The 23,161-nt window shown below is 26.6% G+C and overlaps 1 protein-coding gene across 1 annotated transcript in view; it reads left to right on the forward strand.

The window, feature by feature from the left end:
- Positions 1–219: 219 nt before the first annotated feature.
- LOC107447673 (small ribosomal subunit protein mS39) overlaps positions 220–23,161 on the forward strand; it is a gene marked incomplete at its 5' end in the record, with an annotated part of 32,819 nt that continues 9,877 nt past the window's right edge. Inside the window, 17 exon segments of the mRNA XM_043042426.2 lie at positions 220–260; positions 364–409; positions 491–559; positions 1,599–1,703; positions 4,983–5,106; positions 7,160–7,251; positions 8,103–8,149; positions 8,987–9,071; positions 10,650–10,710; positions 11,800–11,882; positions 14,373–14,523; positions 15,619–15,666; positions 17,266–17,343; positions 17,427–17,455; positions 18,260–18,369; positions 19,863–19,941; positions 20,415–20,505. Coding sequence (XP_042898360.2) covers positions 220–260; positions 364–409; positions 491–559; positions 1,599–1,703; positions 4,983–5,106; positions 7,160–7,251; positions 8,103–8,149; positions 8,987–9,071; positions 10,650–10,710; positions 11,800–11,882; positions 14,373–14,523; positions 15,619–15,666; positions 17,266–17,343; positions 17,427–17,455; positions 18,260–18,369; positions 19,863–19,941; positions 20,415–20,505 — 1,339 coding nt within the window.

Consider the following 23,161-nt stretch of genomic DNA (forward strand, 5'->3'; position numbering starts at 1 on the left):
TAGGCTAAAAAATACTATGCAAATAATATTAATGTATTTTTTAAAGCTTTAATTAGTAAATTTAAAAAAATCAGTGGAAATTTAATTTCAATTAAAAAAAATCCATTTTTCCCCTTTAAATAAACCTTGATTTTTATAAAATTTTGGAAGATAATCACTGATAGATTTTTCATTTCCTTTTTTTTTTCTAAAATTTATATTTCCCTTTCAGAAGTTCTCACACAACAAAATGACATTGTTGTCCCTTACAAGATTGAAAGGTAAGTAATCTATACAAATAATAATTATATAATCCATAGCATTTTTTTTTCTCTATCAAAATATAAAATTTATTAAACAATGTATGAATATGTTGTTTTAAAGGAGTCCGACTGATATCTTGAAAGCATTGAATTCCACAATATCTAAGGTAAGTTATGAATGTAGCTAATTGTGATATTGTTGCTTACATTTTTCGTGCTGCTAATTTTCTAAAACTTCTACATTTCAGGACCATACGGCTGCTCATTACAAATATGAAGATGATCCATATTTTATTCCAGCTAGTAATGTCACTAAGGTAAATTAATTATTCATTTAAAGCAAACAAACAGGTTAAAAACGGAATTTTCTTTTGTAAAAAATTTTTACCTTTTTTTAGTTTTATAAACATTTGTCATCTCTTCGATATTTTGTTTTTAAAAACATCATAAGCTAAACTAAAGCAAGTCAGGTGTTTAATTAGAAGTGCTTTATGTTTCATTTTAAAATTACTTCACTAAAATAACTTAACCACCTGGATGCTTTTATTATTGCTTTGTTGATTATTATTTTCTGTTAGTTATATTTTGAATTGATGAATATAACAGAGCTATAACTGTGTGGTTTTTTATCCACAAACTATCAATTTTCTCATTATTTCGTGATAGGAAAAAATATATACATAAATTTCATTCTTTAAATCAGTTAAATATTTCTGAAGAAGTCAAATTTTATGTTTACAACTATTTTGAAATGTGATTTTCAGAGATCCTTAAGATTCCTCTAGGAAACTCTGATTTTATGCTTTTTAATTATAGAATAGATGAAAATTCATAATTGTATTGGGTTAAGGTATTAAGCTGCCACTGTGCAGGAACAAAGTTCTATTGTCAGTAGTAGCTTGAAATATGCCTAGCTTTAGAGCAATGGGTAAAAGCGTTCCTGGAAAGTCACGACAGCTGATGCTCAGTGCTTATAGTACTACTATTCATCTCAAAATTGTACAGTCTAACCCTTGAAACCCTTTTCATCAATAACTGGCTGTTGCGGGAGTTTTTTATTTATAGAAATGTAAAATACTATTTTCTATATGTTTTTTTTTATTAATTATTTTGTATACTTGAAGATATTTTTATTAATCTAAATAATCTGCTGTTTTATAAATTTATACTAAAGAAATTTTAAAGCATTATTATTGTACCGTGCCTACCGCTACAATTATTCAATTCCAATTCACTAGTATATAAGACACGTTAACTGGTTTCTATGTTGGGATGCCTTTTCATAGATGAAGGTGACAACTTGACATAGTCTATAACACTTGCCCACTATAATGTAACAAACCTTTTGTATTTCAGAGATCCTTTGCACTTTCTAAGGAATCTGGTAAAAAGGCTGCACGTTACTTCCTAGAAAAGTACCCAGAACTCTTCAAGTGCAACACATCTATTCCTCATATAAAAGTATCTCTTTTTTTAAAATCAGTTTTCTTTAATATTTATAGAGTTTGCGTTATTACTTTAATTTATTCTACCTGTCATTAGGAATGATTTCACTGAAATATAAATCTCTACTGTTTTTTATTACTTTGTTGTTGTATATTTGTCTTTTAAATGCCCTTTAGTTTTTCTATACTTATTTTATTGTTTGTACAGTAAAAAAATAGATCATAACAAAAAAATGTTGCTGGATTAAATAAAAAAAATTATAAATTTTTTTTTTCTAGAATTATTTTGAAGTATTTATGTAAAAAAAATTTTCTTCTCTTTGTTAAATATTTATTAAATACAATGGACTTGAATGTAATAAAAATACTTTGAATGTAATGTTAAATACTGTTTACTAAATGTTAGTTTTCCTACTTTGTGTTTAGACTTTTATAATTTGAGTATCTTATTTAGCTTCTGATAAATGACTTCCAGCTAATCTGAGAACTCGAGTTAAGATTTTCTTGGACAATCCATTGTGCCCATGATTATCAAGGTTATCGTAGTGATCTAAGTTCGCACCTTGATTATCAACATGAACGAAAAATTCTTCAACGAAAAATTTGAAAGGATTGTTAAAATAGCATAAAATTTACAACCCAAAGTCCTAAAAAAATCTATCTTCAAGCAATAGAGTGAATCAACATCTATGAAAAATATTAAAAAATTTGAACTAATGAATTTTTTGCATTTATTCCTTAAATACGCACTTAAATATGGGGTTAGAAATATAATTTTAACAATAACTTTTTTAATGTCTATATTTACCACTTGCGCCATTTCCACATAGTTCAAATCCTATCTACAGTTTCTGTAATCTGCCATGGATGATGACCATATCATCCTTTGCTAAACTTTAAGCAAACATTCTCTTATGGACTGCTACTGGGAAGCCACAGACTTTTGAATTTATTGACTATCGCTTCAGCTACTACTCTTGTTTTCTATATTTTTTTCCTCTGTATAATTCTTTGTATTTATTGCTGTAGTTCCGTTTTAATCTTAGCATTAGAAATAAAAAAAAATTCTATATTATCTAAAGCACTATTGTGTGTATGATTGCAAAACCGGTAAAGCTTCTTTCCTCAGTTAAGCGGCGAGCCATTGTAATTGAATTGGTTGTAATTGAAAATCCGTTTCATAGTAACACTAATTATTTTATACAGGAAACATAATAATTTGGAGCTATATTTTAATTTTAATGATACTAAATAATTAACAAAGTGAAAAGACATGCTTCATCAACAGATATTGACCAGAAATATATTGCTCTTTGATTCAATCAAATTTTTTTTCACATCGGGTATCTCTTCTGCTACTCAACAACCTTTACTTATGTTTACTTTGTTTCTATGGCTTCTTTTTTCATTGGGTTTTCTACAGTTTGCAAATTTATGTTAGAATAGATGACTTAAACTGTTGTGATCCCAAATATTGAAATTTATAATTGTGTATACTGGGTAATTCTATGAATTATTTGTTTTAAATGTTACTTAAATATAACTTTTAAGTTTTCATGAATCAAATTGTAATATAGTTTATAAATAAAAAATTAACTATATATAATATATAACTATATGTAATATATAACTATATATAATCTGTAACTATATATAATATATAACTATGTTTATTAAAGTTTTTAAATCAAAGAATTCCCCGGATGTATATATTGCATAGTTTTAAAACTTCATTTTTAAAAGTTTACCAGCATGCATACAAAGCTAGTCTAAAATACATCTTGCAAACTTATCCCGATAATCTCTTAAGTCACAAGAAGAAAAGAAATTATAATTCCTCATAACTTGTTAAGAAATAGATCGAGGGATTTCTCCAGTTCTCAATCTTGGTTGAGAAAAAAAACTTTAAATTTTAATTCTAACATTCTTTAAATGAATTTTACTGTGATTAATGAATACGAGAGCACATTTTGTTTTGAATAATGACTTAAAGAAGTAAATTTAAATAAGGATATAACATAAAAAGTTTTATGTTTCATATATGAGTCGCTCAGAAGCCAATGCAGTTAAGTCCAAAACACAACAATTGAGAAAATTAATGTTTTTTGATACATTAGTTTTTAAAATTCCTGGTTTATTAATTTAATTAGAAAAATGTATAAACTCTTTTTTCGAGGTGTAAACTCTGCAAAAAGACAAGATATGTACAGGATGTGTAAATAAAAACATAAGTATTTATTGAAATAATGACAGCATCTTAAAAATTTTAGGACTTATACCTTTTGGCAGCTGAAAAAGATAAGAAATTTATGTCTTCTAGTATAAACGAACTTCAATTTTTCTCAATCATCGCTAGATACAGTGACTAATAGAAAATAAACTGTTGGATTATTTCAAAAATTGTCTTTTACTTCAAAACTAAAGTGGCACTTTTCTTTGTTTTAGGAAATGAAAAAAAAAATTTTAAAAAATAAAAAATACCACATTTTAAAAAAATACTATGAAAAATACCACACCCCTTTTTTTGGTGAAAAAATACTACCGTAGTATACTACGCCTGGCAACCCTGGTTACTATGAATTTCTTGTTNAATTTTTGAAAATTGTAATCATGATTACAAGTAATTGATTACTGTAATCAAAAAATGTAATCGATTACATTTTTGGCCAACTCTGATACATACAATGCTAGGCTAAAATACATCTTGCAAACTTATCCCGATAATCTCTTAAGTCACAAGAAGAAAAAGAATTATAATTTCTTATAACTCATTCTAAAATAGATCAAGGGATTCCCTCAGTTCTTACGCTTGGTTGAGAAAAAACTTAAAATTTTAATTCTAGCATTCTTTAAATTAAATTTACTCTCATTAATGAATACGAGAACACATTTCATTTTGAATAATGAATTAAAGAAGTAAATTTAAATAAAGATATAACATAAAAGTTAAGTTTTATGTTTCATATATATTATAAGATAAAAACACAAAGGAAACAAAGAAAGAAATTTAAAGAAAGGAAAGAAAAGAGTTCAAGGAGTAGAATAAAAAATTTAATAAAACTAGAGAATCCAATAACCAAAAGATGTAGTTTCATCATCAGCTCACACAATTATATCCACAACGTTTTTCTCTTATCTTTCACTCTTCATTCTCTGGTATTTTATTATAACCTGTAAGTAATCTGTTGTCTTTGAAACTTTTTCTTTTGAAATAAGTAGTATTCTTTAAACGGAAATTTATTTCATGTTTACTAGCTAAAATGTTTCTTAAATTTTGAGACATAATTTATTTTAGGCCTTTGATCCACCTCTGACGTACACAGAATCAGATAATGTTACAGAAACATTACTGAAAGATTGTATTTTAAATTTTGAAGTTCAAAATTCTATTGACATATTCAACATTTTGAAGAAGAAAGGTAAATAGAATTTCTCTATAATAATGTGTTTAATAAATAAAACACGTTCTTCTTAATGAAGTAATCTATTTAACAGGAATTTAAATAATGAGTCATATATTTCTCCTTAAAAAATAGTGTTATGAAGTAACATACATGGGTTGTTTTTTAATTAAGGGCTTTTTGAAAATAAGAACCAGGCGAAAGAAAATTTTCATGAAGTAAATTTATTTTCAGATTTGACATGCGTTTATCTTTTTTTCAGCATAATTGCCAAGTTTTTTAAACACTTATCATACCTTACAACTGATCAGTTAAGCAGGAGGTTACGACCATTTTCACGTATTTGTCATTATTGTAGTGATTGCAGCCAAAATAATGTTTAAAACATCAGAAAAGATGAAAATCACTCAGCTCAAGGTCTGGGCTGTAGGGAGGGGTGGGCTAAAACTTCCCAACCAAATGAGTCCAATAAAGTTGGGATATGAGCTGCGGAGAGAGTCATTGTCATAGCGAAATTCCCGGTCAACATGGCAGGGAATTTTGCTACTTCACAAATCTGCCAGTGAATGTATGCCGCAGACAAGATTTTTGCTGACTAAAAATGCATTATTCACCGTATCTCTTGCGCGACAGGCGAATTGTTAAATTTGAGCATTTTAAAGACATGGAACTAACCGAACAATTTACCTACACAGCTGCAACTGAGCACAGTTGCTCGCAAGCACAACACAAGCACTTGTTGCGATGCACACATCACCTATTAATGTACACAACAAAATCGCTCTTTCTTGAAAAACAACCCTCGTATTTAAAAGTTTCTCCGTTGCAAGATAATTGGTATTTTTAAAATTGTTTTACAATCTGATTGTTTTAAAGCAGTTAATAGTTTCTTGCTTCTATTACCTAAAAATAAAGATTAAAATTTATGCATCAGTCATTTGCTTTTTAAATGATGTATCTATTTATTTGTTCTTACTATTAAAATCTTAAGTTCTTGTTTTTTCAAGTGTTTATTTGAAGAAAAAAATTTAAAAAGTTATTTGCCATACGATCTATTTCTTAAAATCAATCCTGCTGGTATTCATTTCAATAATATGATCATCATTAATTGAATAATGACAATTTTCATTTTTTTAAATGGTCGAAATATAATATGTCATCATATTTTAAATATGATAATGAAATATGCTATTCTAGTCTGTGAAAATACAAACCATTATTTTGATTAGTAGAGTTGTTTTTATTTTATAATAGTACTGCGCAATCATCTCAATTGATTTAGAGACCCATTGTAAAGTATCAAATATTTGGATAAGTAGATTACTAAGTTTCTGTTACCTTTAGTGAAATTTTTTCCCTGGCAAAAATGAAATTAAACAAGACCATAAGAACTCCTCCCAAACGCTCTTGGTATTTTGCAAAAAAAACCGGGAGAATCATTCAATCTTAGAGCGAGAACCCATCAAACTGCCTTTTCTCGCTTCTTGAGTGACCACACTAGGTCCCTTACTTTCAACCTGGGTCAAAAAACTTACTCTGAATGACATTGGTGCTCGACAGACATGGCCTACCCTGCGCATTTTCTGACTTGTTTGGGGTTCGGTAAATATGAGGTCTTGTGAGACTTCAGTCTTTTTATAAACTTTTTGGAGGTGTTCAGATTCACTGGAGTCATCTAGCGCTGCTAGGCGATTCCGAGATTAGCAACAACAACTTAGTTTCTGTAGTAAATTAAAATTGATTCCTAAAGAAGGGAGGTTTCAAAAGTTTTCACAATATTGTTCACATTGATGCAATGCTTTCTGCAATTTTTCTCCAATGCCATGTATTGCATTTTTATGTCATCCATCTCTTGATATTCTATAGCTTAATATTTCTTACCTCGTTCAAAATTATGGGTTAATAGTTGAAGTTTTATTTTATGTTTAATTTATTTATAATATTGCTATAATTGTTAGTTTAAAAAAATTTAATAGTAAGAGGTAAACTCGTAGAGTATTTAGTTTAATTGATTTCTAAACATGTCTTAGAAGATTAAGATAGAACAACTGTCTTATTTGTTACAATCTAGGTATAGATGTATCTAAAGATGTGAAGCAAGATCTTTTAGATTTGCTCTGCTTTTATAACAACATTCCTCCTCCGCCTGATGACTATTATGAGGTTAATATTTTACTTTTCTACTAAAATTTATATTTACAGTGTTTTTGATAAATTTGTTTTTGATTGATTAAATATTAAATTTACTATTGAAAATATCTGTCTTGTTCCAGAAAGTAGCACTTATTTATAGAATTACATTTTATGCATCCAAATCTAGTAAAACATAATTTTTAAATCTGTAATTATATATCATTATATTATCATCAAAACAATTCATTATTTTATTAAATATCCATAAACGTAAAATTAAGTTTATTTTGTTTCATTTACAATTCATGATGTTGCAAAATCTTTTAAGTATTAGGATGCTACTCTGTCGTGCTTAAGATGTATCCACCAATCAGAGTAATAATTTTTTATCTTTATGTGTTTAATTTTGTATTAGTGTAATTTAAAATAAAAACTTATTGTATAAAATTTTTCCTTTTATGAAAATGTGAATAAATTATGTCATTCTCTAAGTATATGAAAATGTGATGTCACATCTCACTTGATTTTTCAGTTTTAGTAAATTATTTTATTTGATTTTTTCCCTTTCTAGAATTTAAACTATCACTGCCAAATTGCATAATCATAAAAAAAAAAAATGTCTGCTTTGTGCTTTATGCAAAGTAGTACATATTTATAAAATTACATTGTATGCTCTGTTTGTTGAAATTTTAATGTATTATACTTTCAATGCATAAAAGCTATTTTTTTTAAAAAACCAATCGTACACAATTATTCTTAAATAAGATTTTTGAATGCTAATTAAAGAAAAATTAGGAACTTTTAACATTTTTTTAATTATTTGATGTCATGAAATCAGAAAAAAAGTTTTCTTATTTTAAAAAGTTATTCTTTTTTTTTAGGAAAGATATTTTCAGCGAATTGATGAAGCCACAAAACAAAAGTGGAAGTATGTTTAAAAAAAGTAGTATATCTTAATTTATATGATAAATAAACAATTTAAGTTTTTTAAGGATAATTACAAATTTCCACACAAGATTAAAAAATTTATTCCTGGAAAATGTTAAATCAGAACAAATTTCCTAATATTCCTAATACTTTCTTAAAAAAATTTTTTGTAATATTAAAATTAGTAGGTTCACATAAACATACACTGACTGTTCTTTACTTTTAAAACAACCCAAAAATATGTTATTCTTTCTCTGTCAATTTATGTTCAATAATTTATGTTTTAACTAAAAACTTGTGTTCCGTTTAAACTTCTATATTTCAGTCTAATAACAGAGTTCAACCTTTATGCAGATTTGTTATGTACTCAATGAATTATGAATTAGTAAACTTTAAAGTTCATTTTTGAAAGAACATCATTTGTCCAGTTGAAGTACAAATTTTATGTATCATTACTTACCTTATTTATAGTGTATCCATCATTTTTTATAATGATACATTATAAACATAAAATTTTTTTGTTACGTCTATTACTTTATCTATTAATTTTTGTTTATTAAAACACACACTTTTAATCAATGTTAAATATTTGTTTTTTTACCTTTACATGTAAATTAACAAGTATATGTGTGTGGTGTGTAGTTTAAAGAATAAAAAATTGAAATTTAAGTTAATCAAAAAAAAACTATGTAAATTAAATCTGTAACTTTTTATAATTAAAAATATCTAGTAAGTAGCTTTAGTGTCTAAATTTGAGCACATCATTTATAATTACTTTTTTAATGAATTATTTGTGTTGCCAAGCTAAAAAAAATATACATTTATTATAATTTAATAGTGCCAATGGAATGGCTGAAAAACTTTTTGATAGTATGGATAAAGATGGAAAAGCATATAGTTCTATGATTGCTGGACTTTCAAAGGTCTGTTTTACTTGTGTAGTCTTACTAATTGTTATTTTTTGCATTCATTTTTCATACTTGATATTAATGTATGTAATTTTGCTTAACTATATCAAATGCAATTACCTGTTGTTGTTTTTCACTATATTTTGTCAATTATAAATATTCCTATTCATTGACTGATTGACTTATATTAGAAGACAGAAACCTGTAATTTCCATAGAATTTGCTAACCTTCCTGTTTTTTATTTTTTACAAAGAATTGCGTTTTTTATGCTATTTTGCGACATGAGAGTGATACTGGTAAAGTTAATAAATGATTTTTTTTAATATTATGTTTGATACATTTTATATCCCTTTCGCTGCATTATTTCAAGAATTTTTTAATCTAATTAATATCCTTTGAAATAATAATAAATTAAAAGTTTGTTACTTAACAACTGATCCCAAAAACTATACTATGTTGATATTTATCACATCCCATGCGTAAGAGGAACATGCATCGGAAAAGTAAGAAAAAAAAATTTCAAAGAAGTTCCTTGTTTGAAAATCCAGAAATGATTAATTTCTTTTAGCTTTATTTATTTTTTTATTGAAATTTTTTGCTGAAATCTCTCCCCACAAAATTAGTTAGNAAATAGTACACATTATGATTTTTTAAAAATGGTTATACAAACAAAAACGATCGGCCATAAATTAAATATTTCAGTCAATAAATTTTAACAGAATTAGTAAAGAATTAAAGAAAGATAGATTTTTAAAAAACTTTTAATTTAAAATAAAGTTGTTTACAAATTTCCTCAAAGTGTGCATACACACATTACATCTTATCTTATTTAAATAATCATTTATGCAGGTCTGTCTCGTTTCTGGTTTCATTTTTCGAACAATGATTTCTAGATTTTGTAACTTCTCAAAATATTACTCAGCTCCCTCATGGTTTGTAAAAAAATTCAAATGACACTGAAGGCTTCCACTTGGGTTACAGCTACAGTATCAGGATCACTGTCATTGTCCTCACTGTCCACAACTTGTGAAACTATTTCAGAAATTGCAGTTTGTTCGTTGGCTGCAACATTTTCCTAAAACTCGATTGGGGTAATTGCCTTGTAAGGAAGTTAAATAGGCTTTTGTTAGAAAAAAGCTTCCCTCACCTCAGATAAAAATGACCTTATAAGCGATAACGATTTTTACAACTTGACCGTATATCTGATAATCTGTAACAAAGAATTCCTATTCAGTGAGCCGGGACTTTGGAAAAGTGACCTTATATGCGGGGTGATCTTATATGCGGATGACCTTATACCGAGGTCTGACTGTATATATATATTTTAAGAAATTGACAGGTTAAACAATTTTTTAATTGTAAGTATAAATTTAATTTGTAAATTTGCCTGCAAATTTTTTTTGCTAGTTTTCAAATTACTATTGGTTGTTGATATAAATAATTTGTAAACATTTATTATCTTGAAAATATTTAATTTATAATCAGGAAATGACACAACCCACTCTTATCAATGAGTATTTTAATTTATGCACCTTACAATATAAGTTTATGTTTTTACATATTTCACAATATTTTTTTTATCATTTTTTTAGTATGGAGAGGTTGAACGTGCTCTCTTTCTACATGATGAAATGAAAAGTAAAGGATTAATAGGTAATAAAATAGACAAATTTATTATTGACAGTTATTTTTTTGTATATTTGAAATTCTTGAATAAACTGAAAAGTTTTTTTTAATTTCTGTATTTTTGATTATTTTATGTTTTTTGTAATGAGTAAGAAATTAATGTATAGGTAAAAAAAATTATGTATTCTCACAGTTAATAGATTTCATCAATTTAAAAATTAATTGTGCCATCTTTTTTAACTGATCTTCATTTTGCAATGCTTGAAATCTATGAGTTTTCATGTTTCTAATAGTTTCAGCATTGAAATTGAAAAGACACATTTTGATTTTCCATTTTGTGTTGATTGTTTTGTTTGAAAATGGACACATTTTGTGTGTCCATTTTCTTTAACTCGCATTTTAAGCTGTATTGTGTTCAGAATAAAAAGTTAAGAAATATCACGGGCAATCTGCTATGTTGGTGACCATTTTAAATTTTACAAGCATGTGTTAAATAAATATTTTTGAATTTTAAGTTGTTAAACAATTTTTCTAATTATTTTGAAATAAAAGTGGAAAAAAGCTGTATGTTTGTTGTATCTTGATTCAATGTCGTTATTGTTCTTTTGACTAATCTATGATACAATATGCTTAGCTACTTCCTTTGTGGTTATTTTTAAATTGTGTAGGGCTTACAAATGATGTAAGTAGTGTTACTGAGATAAGATGAAACTTTTTTTACTCTGGGAATTTATGATGTTGCTGAAATTATATAAAAATTCATCAGTCTTAAAATTATATTATTATTTTCAAATTATACCTTTCAAACTTTTTTTTTTGTTTACTTGGAACCACACTGGCACTGTGTATGTCTTTACTTTTTAAAGACTAAGTCCCACATTGAAGAAAATCTAATTAATTACTATAGAAATAATGGTCAGGATTGATTTCTTTTACAATAATATCTGTAAAGGTACAGAAGGTATTAAAATTAATTATAAATTTTCTTACTTACATTTTGGAAGTGCACTAAATTGCAAACATATTAAAGTTTGAATTTAAAATATAACTCAAGTACTGTGAAACAACTAAAAATGTAAGTTGTACTTCTTATAATTTTTTTTTTAATAATTACAGGCACTACACAAGCTTACAATAGTTTGATTTCGGAATGTCATCACCTACACGAGGATAGTTCTTCTTGTTGGGAAATGGCTATGGTTTGTGATTGCTTATTTTTTCCATTTAAGTTAATTTATATAAAATTATTACGATTGAAATAAAAAACTCACAATGAACTTACGATTTGCCTGTATTAAATTATTGAAACTCATGGAAGATCTTGGCTATTAAATAATATGGTAAAAATTATTTTTAAATGCTGCTAACATTTTTTGTCTCCAGAAAATTATGTCCTACTATAATTTCTGTAACAGGTATATTTTGACCCTAGGAAATTCTATACCACTATGGTTTAACACTTTGAATATCTCCTATATATGCATGCATATATATATTTAATAAGTATCTTTTTTTATTGCATTTCCATTAATGTTGCTGTTAAAATACTGTTAAACCAGAAATGTTAAGGACATGAGATTCTTCCTCTAAGTGGAAGTTTTCTTCCTTTTTTTTTATTAATTTCTTCTTTTTCTAATATTGTTTCTTTTTTTCTTGCATTGACTAAATGTTGTTAAAATCTGTTAATTACCAGAAATGTTATGGCATGAGATGTTTACTTTAAATTAAAAATTTCTACTTTTTATTATTTAAAAAATTACTACGCTGCTAAAATGTGCCTATCATACACTTTCTTAAAATGTATTAAAGCTAATAAAACAAAATTTTAAATTGCTTGGATTGAAAGAGATTGAGTTTAGGGTCTGTTCTATTAATTTCTTCTTTTTCTGATATTATTTCTTTTTTTCTTGCATTGACTGAATGTTGTTAAAAACTGTTAATAACCAGAAATGTCATGGGCATAAAAATTTTCCTCTAAATAAAAAATTTCTTTTTTTCAAAGAAATTTCTGTTTTTTTTTTTTTTTTTTTTNTTTTTTTTTTTTTTTTTTAATACTAAACATGTGTCTATTATTGAAAAATTACTGCACTGCTAAAAAGTGTCAATCATTCACTTTTTGAAAGTGTATAAAGGTTATTCAAACAAAATTTTAAAACCTTGGATTGAAAAAGATTGAGTTTAGGCAGTGACAGTATGAATTTTTTTTTCATTTAGCTTATTACGGAATCATTTAGGAATTAATTTTTGTTAAACTTGCAAATTGTGTCAATTAAACTGAGGTTTCAAGGATGTAAGTCTTTCGTATTTATCTCAATATTTTCATGTAGAAGTATAAAGTTATTTAATTAATATTTGTTTTTTATATTAAATTTTTATGAAGTAATTTTAAAAAATTTTATTTGCTATATTTTCTGACCTGTATATCTATAATATGCTATATTTATTTTTATTAAGAGTTTAGGAAAAGTTTACTTTTAATTTTTTCTACAGTATTAAGTTTGAAACTTTTCACNGACATGAGATTCTTCCTCTAAGTGGAAGTTTTCTTCCTTTTTTTTTTTATTAATTTCTTCTTTTTCTAATACTATTGTTTCTTTTTTTCTTGCATTGACTGAATGTTGTTAAAATCTGTTAATTGCCAGAAATGTTATGGGCATGAGATGTTTACTCTAAATTAAAAATTTCTACTTTTTATTATTTAAAAAAAAAATTATACCAAACATGTTTCTATTATTAAAAAATTACTATGCTGCTAAAATGTGCCTATCATACACTTTCTTAAAATGTATTAAAGCTAATAAAACAAAATTTTAAGTTGCTGGATTGAAAGAGATTGAGTTTAGGGTTTGTTCTATTAATTTCTTCTTTTTCTAATATTATTTCTTTTTTTCTTGCATTGACTGAATGTTGTTACAAACTGTTTATAGCCAGAAATGTCATGGGCACAAGATTTTTCCTCTAAATAAAAAGTTTCTTTTTTTTTTTTTCAAAAAAAAAAAATTTTTTTTTTTTTAATACTAAACATGTGTCTATTATTGAAAAATTACTGCACTGCAAAAAACTGTCAATCATGCACTTTTTGAAAGTGTATAAAAGCTATTAAAACAAAATTTTAAATCCTTGGATTGAAAAAGATTGAGTTTAGGCAGTGACAGTATGAATTTTTTTATTATTACGAAATCATTTAGTAATTAATTTTTGTGAAAGTTGCAAATTGTGTCAATTAAACTGAGGTTTCGAAGATGTAAGTCTTTCGTATTTATCTCAATATTTTTATGTAGAAGTATAAAGTTATATAATTAATATGCGTTTTTTATATTAAATTTTTACGAAGTAATTTAAAAAAATTTTATTTGCTATATTTTCTGACCTGTATATCTATAATATGCTATATTTATTTTTATTAAGAGTTTAGGAAAAGTTTACTTTTCATTTTTTCTACAGTATTAAGTTTGAAACTTTTCACCTCATAAAACAAAATTTAAAGAAATATCGTTGGTTAAAAAAAATATGTACTCTGGTGTCATCGGTAGAATAATTTTAATGAATTATCTAATTTTGTTGCATCAAATCATTCTTTGAATAATTATGAGTCTGCCGTTTTGAAATTAATTAAACTATTAAATGAATTTATTTTATTGCCTATTTGTTTGACAATAGTTTTATGACCAGACCGTTTCTTATATTAGCGTCTACTTTCTCAAATGAATGCTGATGGAGTAAACCCTGACTTGTATACCATGAATGGCTTGTTAAGAATACTATCAAAGGGTTCTAGATGGCGAAAATCAAGACAGCTATCCTTGAATGTTATTGGAGAAATGAAACGCTTAAAAATTGGTAATAGTTCCACTTAAATTTTTTGTTTTCTTAATTATTTATTTCTTAATTAATTATGAATTATGGTAGCTATTAAAGTTTTTTTGTGGATAAAACAATATTTGAATGAATTTACTGACAGGAAGTAGTGTAGACTGATTCCATTTACTCAACTATGGACCACAAACCCATGTGTTATATAATCCAATATGTTATATAATACTCAATAGTTTTTATCCATCGTTATCAATAGTTAGTTTAATAGTAGTTTTGTAAAGCTTTTATGATTCAAATAATGAACTATTAAATATAATTACTTAGTAGCTTCTCTGCATCTTTTTTATTTAAAAAAATCTAACTTATGTGAGATGTGGTAAACTAATTTCAAATTCATAAATTTGTAAAAATATAATTTAGTAGTTATCATACACCTTTTCGTTACCGTACTCTCTAATTCTTATATAATTATGCTCTTGTAACTTAAGAACCTATTAATTGTTAATTGCTACCAAAATTCTCTATATAATTAGATATTTGAATATTGTCTTATTCCGACCATAATAAACTAAATTCAGCTTCTTTTGTTGAAGAAAAATTATTTGTTTGAATAATATTCTGATGACCCAAACTACCCTTCTGCATAGTAGTATGCTTGCCATTTGAAACAAACTTCAAACATATAATTTTTTCAACATTGCTAAGGCAATATTGTTGTTAGGGTACAGCCTTCATAATTAAGTTTCTTAATTACATTTTTCCAACTAAAAAAACTTTAGATTAACTACTTAAACTTAAAATGTACATTGCCTTTAATTTTCTTAAGGGAAATGATTTAATTTGAATTGAACATAAGAACGAGTAAAAGCAATTTCATTTTTTTGAAATCAAAATATTGCACTCATTTTTATTAATTAGACAATAAGTGGAACACTAAAATATTATTTTGAATTCTTTTTACAAATAAGGGAAATCATTTAATTAATAATTCCTATAATGTAGTTGCATTTCTTTTTTTTTTTCAATTTAAATTGTGTTTTAAAAATTAACAATCTGTCTTTTTTTTAATGAATGTTTTAATTAAATTTTACTTGCTAAAACAGATATTTTAAATTCTAGAACCAAGTTTGGGGACATATTATTACTTACTTATAATATATGGATCAGGTAAGAATTTTTCAGATTTAAATTTTATTTTGTGTTACTTTGTTAAATATACTCATAAATTGTGGTCAGACTTACCTTAGCAGGGCTCAGAAAATGTATTTATGTTAAAAATAGTTAACAATATCATTTTAGAAAATTTTTGAAAAAAATGACACAATACATAATTATTTTGTATTAACTATACATAAAATACATATTCTATGCATAAATAACTATTTCCTAAGTAAATAATACTAGTGTGTGCTGAACAATATTAATTTTTTTATATTTATAAAATTGTTTTTAATTTTCAAACATTGTTTTGTTTTTCACCTAATGTTGTTTGCCTTATCAAAATAATTTAATATTTATACATTGAAACTATATGTAAGGAAAACCCTGCTCTGTTTTGAGAAACCCTAAAATTTTATCTAGCAAAAACTTTATATTCCATATAAGTCTCCCATTATATTGTTCATTCCATATAATTCACAGTTACCTGTATCATTTTTCTCATAATTTGCATTCTTAATCATGGATAATGATAGATTATTCGGCACTGTATTATCAAAGTATAAAGTTGAAATGAGGGATTTAATCACACTGAAGATACATATTATGTTGTTTTGTGATTGCATATTAACAAAAATGGAATTCACAGTGTGATAATGATGTTTCTGGTTGGGGAAAGGTTGATGAAAACAAAACATGACCTGTATTGTGAGGAAAAGTCATATTAAAAGTAATAAATTCATTTTCGAAAGAGGAGCTGAATTTAATTGCACAGGAAATAATTAATAAAATGGAAAAATGCATTGGTGGAGGATCTGCAATAATCCAATGTATTATTCTTTGGAATATCTTAAATTGAATTAGGCTTTAGTACTTATATTTAAAGCCATACGAAATGTACTTTCCGAATCATTAAAAAGAAAATCCTAAATCAATGTGTTTCAGAGGCACCTGAGATCTCTGAGAGACATCTAAATCACATTGATTTAGGTTGAATCTTAATCTTTAACTGAAATCTTTTAAGTGTGATAATATGCATTGTATTAACTATTATACTTCCCAAATCATTTAAAAGCAAATCCCAAATGAATGTGTTTCAGAGGACTCCGAGATCTAACTGAATCTTAATCTTTAACTAAAATTTTTGAGTGTGATATGTTTTGTATTAACTATTAAACTTTTGTGATACTAAGCAATACATCACGCGATATTCCTCCTAGGATGACCATTATTCAAAAGTGTGACTCTATCTGCGTTATTAGTAAGCATTATCGCATTTGACTGGTTATTGGTGAAATGTATCATTCGAAAATCATGTACACGTTTTTTGATCGAGCCTTGGAAAATCCAGCTTCATAGGTTTGCCTCAGATAAAGCGTATCTTTCATGTGTGTGGTTCTTTGGATACAAATTGCAATATGACACTAAAATTGATATTAAATTTTACTAAAATTAAGGTCTCGTAGGATATTAGAAAATATTCATGGTAAAGTCTCTTCTAACCCCAGGTTAACTGATGGTTGATATTTCCATTGGCTGCTTAGATAATTTAATGCTTACTAAGTTTTGTTTTCTTCTTCAATTTCTGATATCTATCTGCTCTTTCAGATGCAGATGCTGGTGTACTCTATGAAATTATGGGTGATATTCAAAATAAAGAACATAAAATTCGGCATCCAAGTGATGGTATGATGTTCCTCCAATTTTCAAAGATTTTTTTGCATTTTAATTATCATATTAATTATTCATTTGTTATTTTTTCATTTCAGTTCTCTTTTTTGCAACTGCTATGGAAGTAGTGAGTAGTAATTTAATATTTCTTCATATATGATACCGTCTCTTAAGATGAAATCTTGATGATATACTAAAACATGATATTTTAGAACTAAATTTATCAATACCTAAACTTCTTAATCATTAGTAATTTGAAATAAAAGTTAAATAATGATAAAAAATTAATGAATAAAAAGAAAGTGATATTATAAAAGAACCAATGATATAAAAATTATATTTAAAAAATTATAAAAATTTAAATCACTACTGGTCAAGAAAGGTGTAAACCAATCAATAAATGCAAGCCAATAAGAAAAAATCTTAAAATATCATTTTTTAAATTCATTTTATGCATATCAACTGTTTTTAATGGATTATTATGTAACATATTTTTTTTATTTATTTCCAATTCATGCTTCTTATGATTATTTATTATATGAAAATTTATCTGGTTTTGATTTTGTATAAGCTGGCACAATGGAGTTTTTAAAACAAATTACTAATGAAGAAATAATCTTTAATATAGCATCATTTGCGTATGTCTATTTATGAAATAAAAAATCTGTTCATAGTACTTGATACATCTAACTTTAAAACACTGTAGTGACCTTGTTCAGTTACTTATCTTTAGCATTATATTATATATGTCTAAAAAAATTTTTTAAAAAAGCAAGTTTGTTTTTCTAAATACGAAAAGCAAAGTTCAAATAGATTTTTATAGGTTTTTTGTTGCATATATTCTTGGAATTATTAGCATTGTTTATTTTATGAGTTTATTCGACTGCATTTAGCCATTTAATGAAGCATTATTCAACTTTCTTTTTATTAGTGTTGGAAAAGTCTTGCGGATAAAGATTTAGCTTATCGTCTTCACAAGCTTCTAGAGTACAAAAATAATTGCAAACTATTAGGAAATGCTTTAGCAGAAAGTCATTATTTGTGAGTTATTAGTTTTTACTTATTTTATGAATATAAATGTTTTGTTTGAATACAAAATATGTATTGTTTTTGGTATAGTCCTTTTTTTAATAAATAAATGTGTTTATAATTGACATTATTTTCTTAAAAAAAGTAATAAACATAAAAATTGCTCGAGTGCAAAGAGTCTTAAAACTTTTACTGTATGTATTAAGTAATTAACAAGTGTGTACATAAGAATTTTCTTCTATAATACATGATTGCCTACTATAGAGGCTAGAAAATTTTTTACTGTAATGTTGTTACCAATTGAAAACAGCTGCAGCATATTGTGTTTCATTTTCAGAAATAAATGCATTTGAAACATAATATTATGCAACAGCAAATTCAAAAATAATTAAAAATTTATTATATTTCAAAAATAAGCAAGAAATATCTCTTTTAAATGGTCTTCAATGATTTGTCTTATGAACTGTAACATGTGAAATATGACTAAAATAGTCTAGAGCAGTGTTCCCCAACTTTTTTATCACAGCGGACCTGCCAACGTTTGATAATTTTACCGCGGCCCACTGGGGAGGGAGGGGGGACGCTGATTGCTTATATTTTAGATTATTTTGATTCATTAATTTTAATTTAATTGTATTTGAACATGCCCTCAAAATAAAATATAGTTACACCAAAAAATAACTATAAAGGGATTTAACATTTAAACTTACTAGAACGTTAAATCAATGAGAACCCTGAGCTTGTTTCCTTGCAATGAGACGATTCCATCTGGGGGTAATCGGAGACAATGATACATTACAAACATTAAAAAATGTATGCCTCTACCTTCGGGGGCCCCTTTTATTTAAATCAATAAAATTTTAATGGAACACGGATATTTTTAATTTGGGTTATAAATCTAGGAATTTAAATTTAGTTTCAATGAAATGGGCGGCCCGGTACCATTTGATCTACGGACCGGTCCGCGAACCGGGGGTTGGGGAACACTGGTCTAGAGGACATGAAAACTAAGTTACCAATACCCTGTTGACCCTGGAATATATAAATCTCCAGCGTGCGAAAAATTTTGCTATCATGGTTTATGTAGAAAAACTTTTTACCAACTTTAAATAGCTGTAAAAAAATTCTTTACCTTTGTTTGCTATTAATAGCTGAAAAAGAAAATTAGATTAATTCTGAATTTCAAGTTACTTTATTGCTTCTCCTTGATGCATTTGTGAGATCAGTCCTAATTAAAACCCTTGAGTTTTTAAATATAACTCTTCTTGTTTTGAAATCGTTTGTTTTGTTTAGCAATAGATAGAATAATTCTGAATGCGAATAGAGTGAAAGGGATAAAGTTGAATGTATATATTAATGGAGGGGTCAATGGTAATGATGAAAGCAAATGATTTTGTATCAAAATATAAATGTACACAATATCTCTTAATGTATATTTCTATGATCAGCAACAATAATTAAAGAAGTGACTATTATATAAAAATATTCTCTTTATTTCTATGCAGTAAATGTTTCTTCCGTCTCCTTTCTGAAACTGAAGACATTGACATATTTATGGAATTATATGAAAAATTTATTCCGAATGTAAGTAAAACAATTTTTATTTATGTGGTCTTTTAATTGAATTTTTTGCATTGCTTATTTTTGAAACCTTTGACAGTTAGAAAAATATAGGTTAATTTTTATGCTCTACACACATTGTTTTTGCATTTTAACTTAAGTAATTTAACATAAATCATAATAGTTTAAGATGACAAAAATACTGTTATAGGTCAGCTGTCAAGAATGCTTCTTAGCATAAATCAGTTGTTCCTTAGCAATTGTCAACCATTGTGTTTTTGAGCTTGCAGGCTACTAAAGCAACTATTTTTAAGTGTCAACTTCAGTGGAGGTCCTGTTCTATTAAAAACATGGAATTTTTATGTAATATAATTTGCATATATTTGTGAATTTTTTTCTTCTTACTTAACTTATTCAATTCGGGTGGGAACTCTATATCCTGATTTTTATTCAGAAGTTTGATACTAAATAATCTAAAATTTATTTATTTTACTTAGTCTTACACACCAGAGCCAATAGTTACTCTATCTGTTATTGAAGCTGTACATTTTGTTGGTGCCTATAAATATTTACCTAAGCTTTGTTCAGGTAAGCTCCTTTTGCAATTATACTTTTTCTTTTTTTGTCTCTTTATTTCTAATATAACTCTTTGAAAACAAAATTCAACATTTCTATAAATAAAAAAAATTTCTAACTTTGCTGCTGTATGCTGAATATTAGTTGATTTCTCTGAAAGATTCATTAGATTTTTGACTTATTTGGTATTACCATCATTATAATAACTAAAAAATAGAAAAAATAGCTTTTTAAAAAAAAAGATGCGTTGGGTTTTTGAATTATTTGGAATTATCTTTTACAAAAATTTGGATATTTGATTTTACCAAAATTTTCAGAATTTGTATAGAATGTGAAATTGATTTTTAAGTTTTTTAAGTTAAAACTAATGTTAATCTGGAATTTTAAGAAACCCCTTAGATTTAAATACTTTTAAATCTATGCAGGGGTGCCACTCTTCCGTCTTGGGGACGGAATTCCGTCTTGGGGACGGAATTCCGTCCTGTTAAAAAATATCAAATTCAGAAATTCAATTTTAAATTTAAAAAAAAAAACATTTTAAAAATAAAATATATGTATACATTGCTAAAAATGTATTTTTTTTCGATAATTATTTCAGGAAAATATCTTTTCCCGTTTATTTCTTCCTAAAATTTAGAAGTAAAGTCAAATTATTCACATAAGCTCAAAAAGTGTTAATGTAAAAACTGATTGCCAGAACAAAAGAAAAGCTTCATCTCCCTTAAAAGAGAAAGGAATTAAGAAAGCTGATAATCAAACTAAATTTATTTCAAAGAAAATAACAAGTTTTTTTATGAAGCAATAAAATTAGACTCGGATAGCAGTTTCTATGTAGTGGATCCTTATTTATAGAACATTTTGTAGTATTTTATTGAGAAATTAAGAATTTATATTGTTTTTTGTGCTTTGTTTATCTATAATAATCTTAGTTGTTAGTAATTACTTAATGTTATCGGAAAATTAAAACTACTTCTCAATCTTTAAAATCACATTAAATTTTTAATTTATTGTTATTTTATTTCTGTTCTGAATTAATGTTATGTGTTATTTTTAAGATTAATAATACAAATATTATTGATATTATACTAATTAAAATTTTCAAGAGGGATATTTGTTCACATTGCGCTACACCGTTAAAATATATAAAACTTTCAGTCCTGTGATTTTTTTAGAGTGGCACCCCTGTCTATGGGTAATAGATTTAAAATATAGATGTCAATCTAAGATAAATCTAATATAGATGTCAATACTTTTTATACCAAGAGTGAACAGCATTGACATTTATTTTGTGTCCTACTACTTCCCCTGTTGGGACATAAGTACTCATGATTGATTCCTAATATAAAGGTCAACAATCTTTAAAAATTCTGATGATGATAAAATTTTGTTTTCTGCATGTCCAAGGTTTAGTATCCTTGTAAAAACAATTCTGAAGTAACAGTTTCTTCATATTCTTCCTAAATACATGGCGCATAGCATTTTTAAAAAGTGCTGAATCTCGTGCCATACTCTCAGCACTTCAGTACGTATTAACTCAGAAACACACTAATAATATATTCCAATTCAAAAAGTTGCATTGAAGCGCTTCATAATCGATCTCCTACACCTCACTCCATTTTCAATAAAATTTTAGACATTTGTGACATTTTGTTATAGGATGGACATAAAATAGCTTTTTGTTGGATCCCAGGTCATACTAACATAACAGGAAGCAAAACTGCTGACTCAATGGCAAAATTGACAAACAATCCACTGACTTATTCTGATTTAAAGAAATCAATTCAAAATGCGCTCAATTCACAATGGCAAAACTGTTGGAAGAATGAAACTAATGACAAACTACACGCCATTAAACCTTTCATACAGTCTTATAAACAGCTAAACATCAGTCGAAAACTTGAAGTGCTTTTAAACCGCTTGCGTATTTGTCACACACGAATATCTCACAAACACCTTTTTCTAAATGAACCAGAATGCACCCATTGTAAAGAACCTTTAACTGTTATACATATTTTAACCGAACATAGCAAATTTAAAAACCAGAGACTATGTCATTTTGGTAGCTTCCATTCGTCATTATTTTCACTAATTGGAGATAATCCTCACTGTAACATTTTCTCATACCTTAAGGACATTGGCATTTATACATATATCTAGTTTTTAAACTAAAACAGAATTGTGAGCCTAGTTGTAAAATATCTACCTAGTTGGAGGAGCGATATAGCCCAAACTGGCTCTTGTGCCAAAAACTCAAATCAAATCAAGCATGTGCAAACTATTACTAAGCTGGGTTCGGGTGGGATTATTGCATTCTCATGTGCAAATGTGCTGCATTTTGCAAGATATTTTCAATTTCAGGCTTCATTTTTCACTATATAAATTAGGACCGAAAAATCTCTCAATTTTTTTATAGTGGCTAATATAATCAAGGAAAGAGTTCTTTGTCAGAAATTAATTATTTTATCATGATCATGTAAAGTCTTTGAAAATTATTTTGCATTTTCTTAATGTATATAGTGCTAAAAAAGTACTTTAAAAGGTGCTCTTTTTTTTCTGAAAGATTTGGCTATGTACCCTGTAAATGGAATAATAAATCTCAAATTAATATTTAAGCAGGGAGAAAACAAAAAAAACTATCAAAATCCAACAAGTCACTGGTGTTTAACCA

This window comes from Parasteatoda tepidariorum, chromosome 8 (genome assembly GCF_043381705.1).
Source record: "Parasteatoda tepidariorum isolate YZ-2023 chromosome 8, CAS_Ptep_4.0, whole genome shotgun sequence".
NCBI lineage: Eukaryota > Metazoa > Arthropoda > Arachnida > Araneae > Theridiidae > Parasteatoda > Parasteatoda tepidariorum.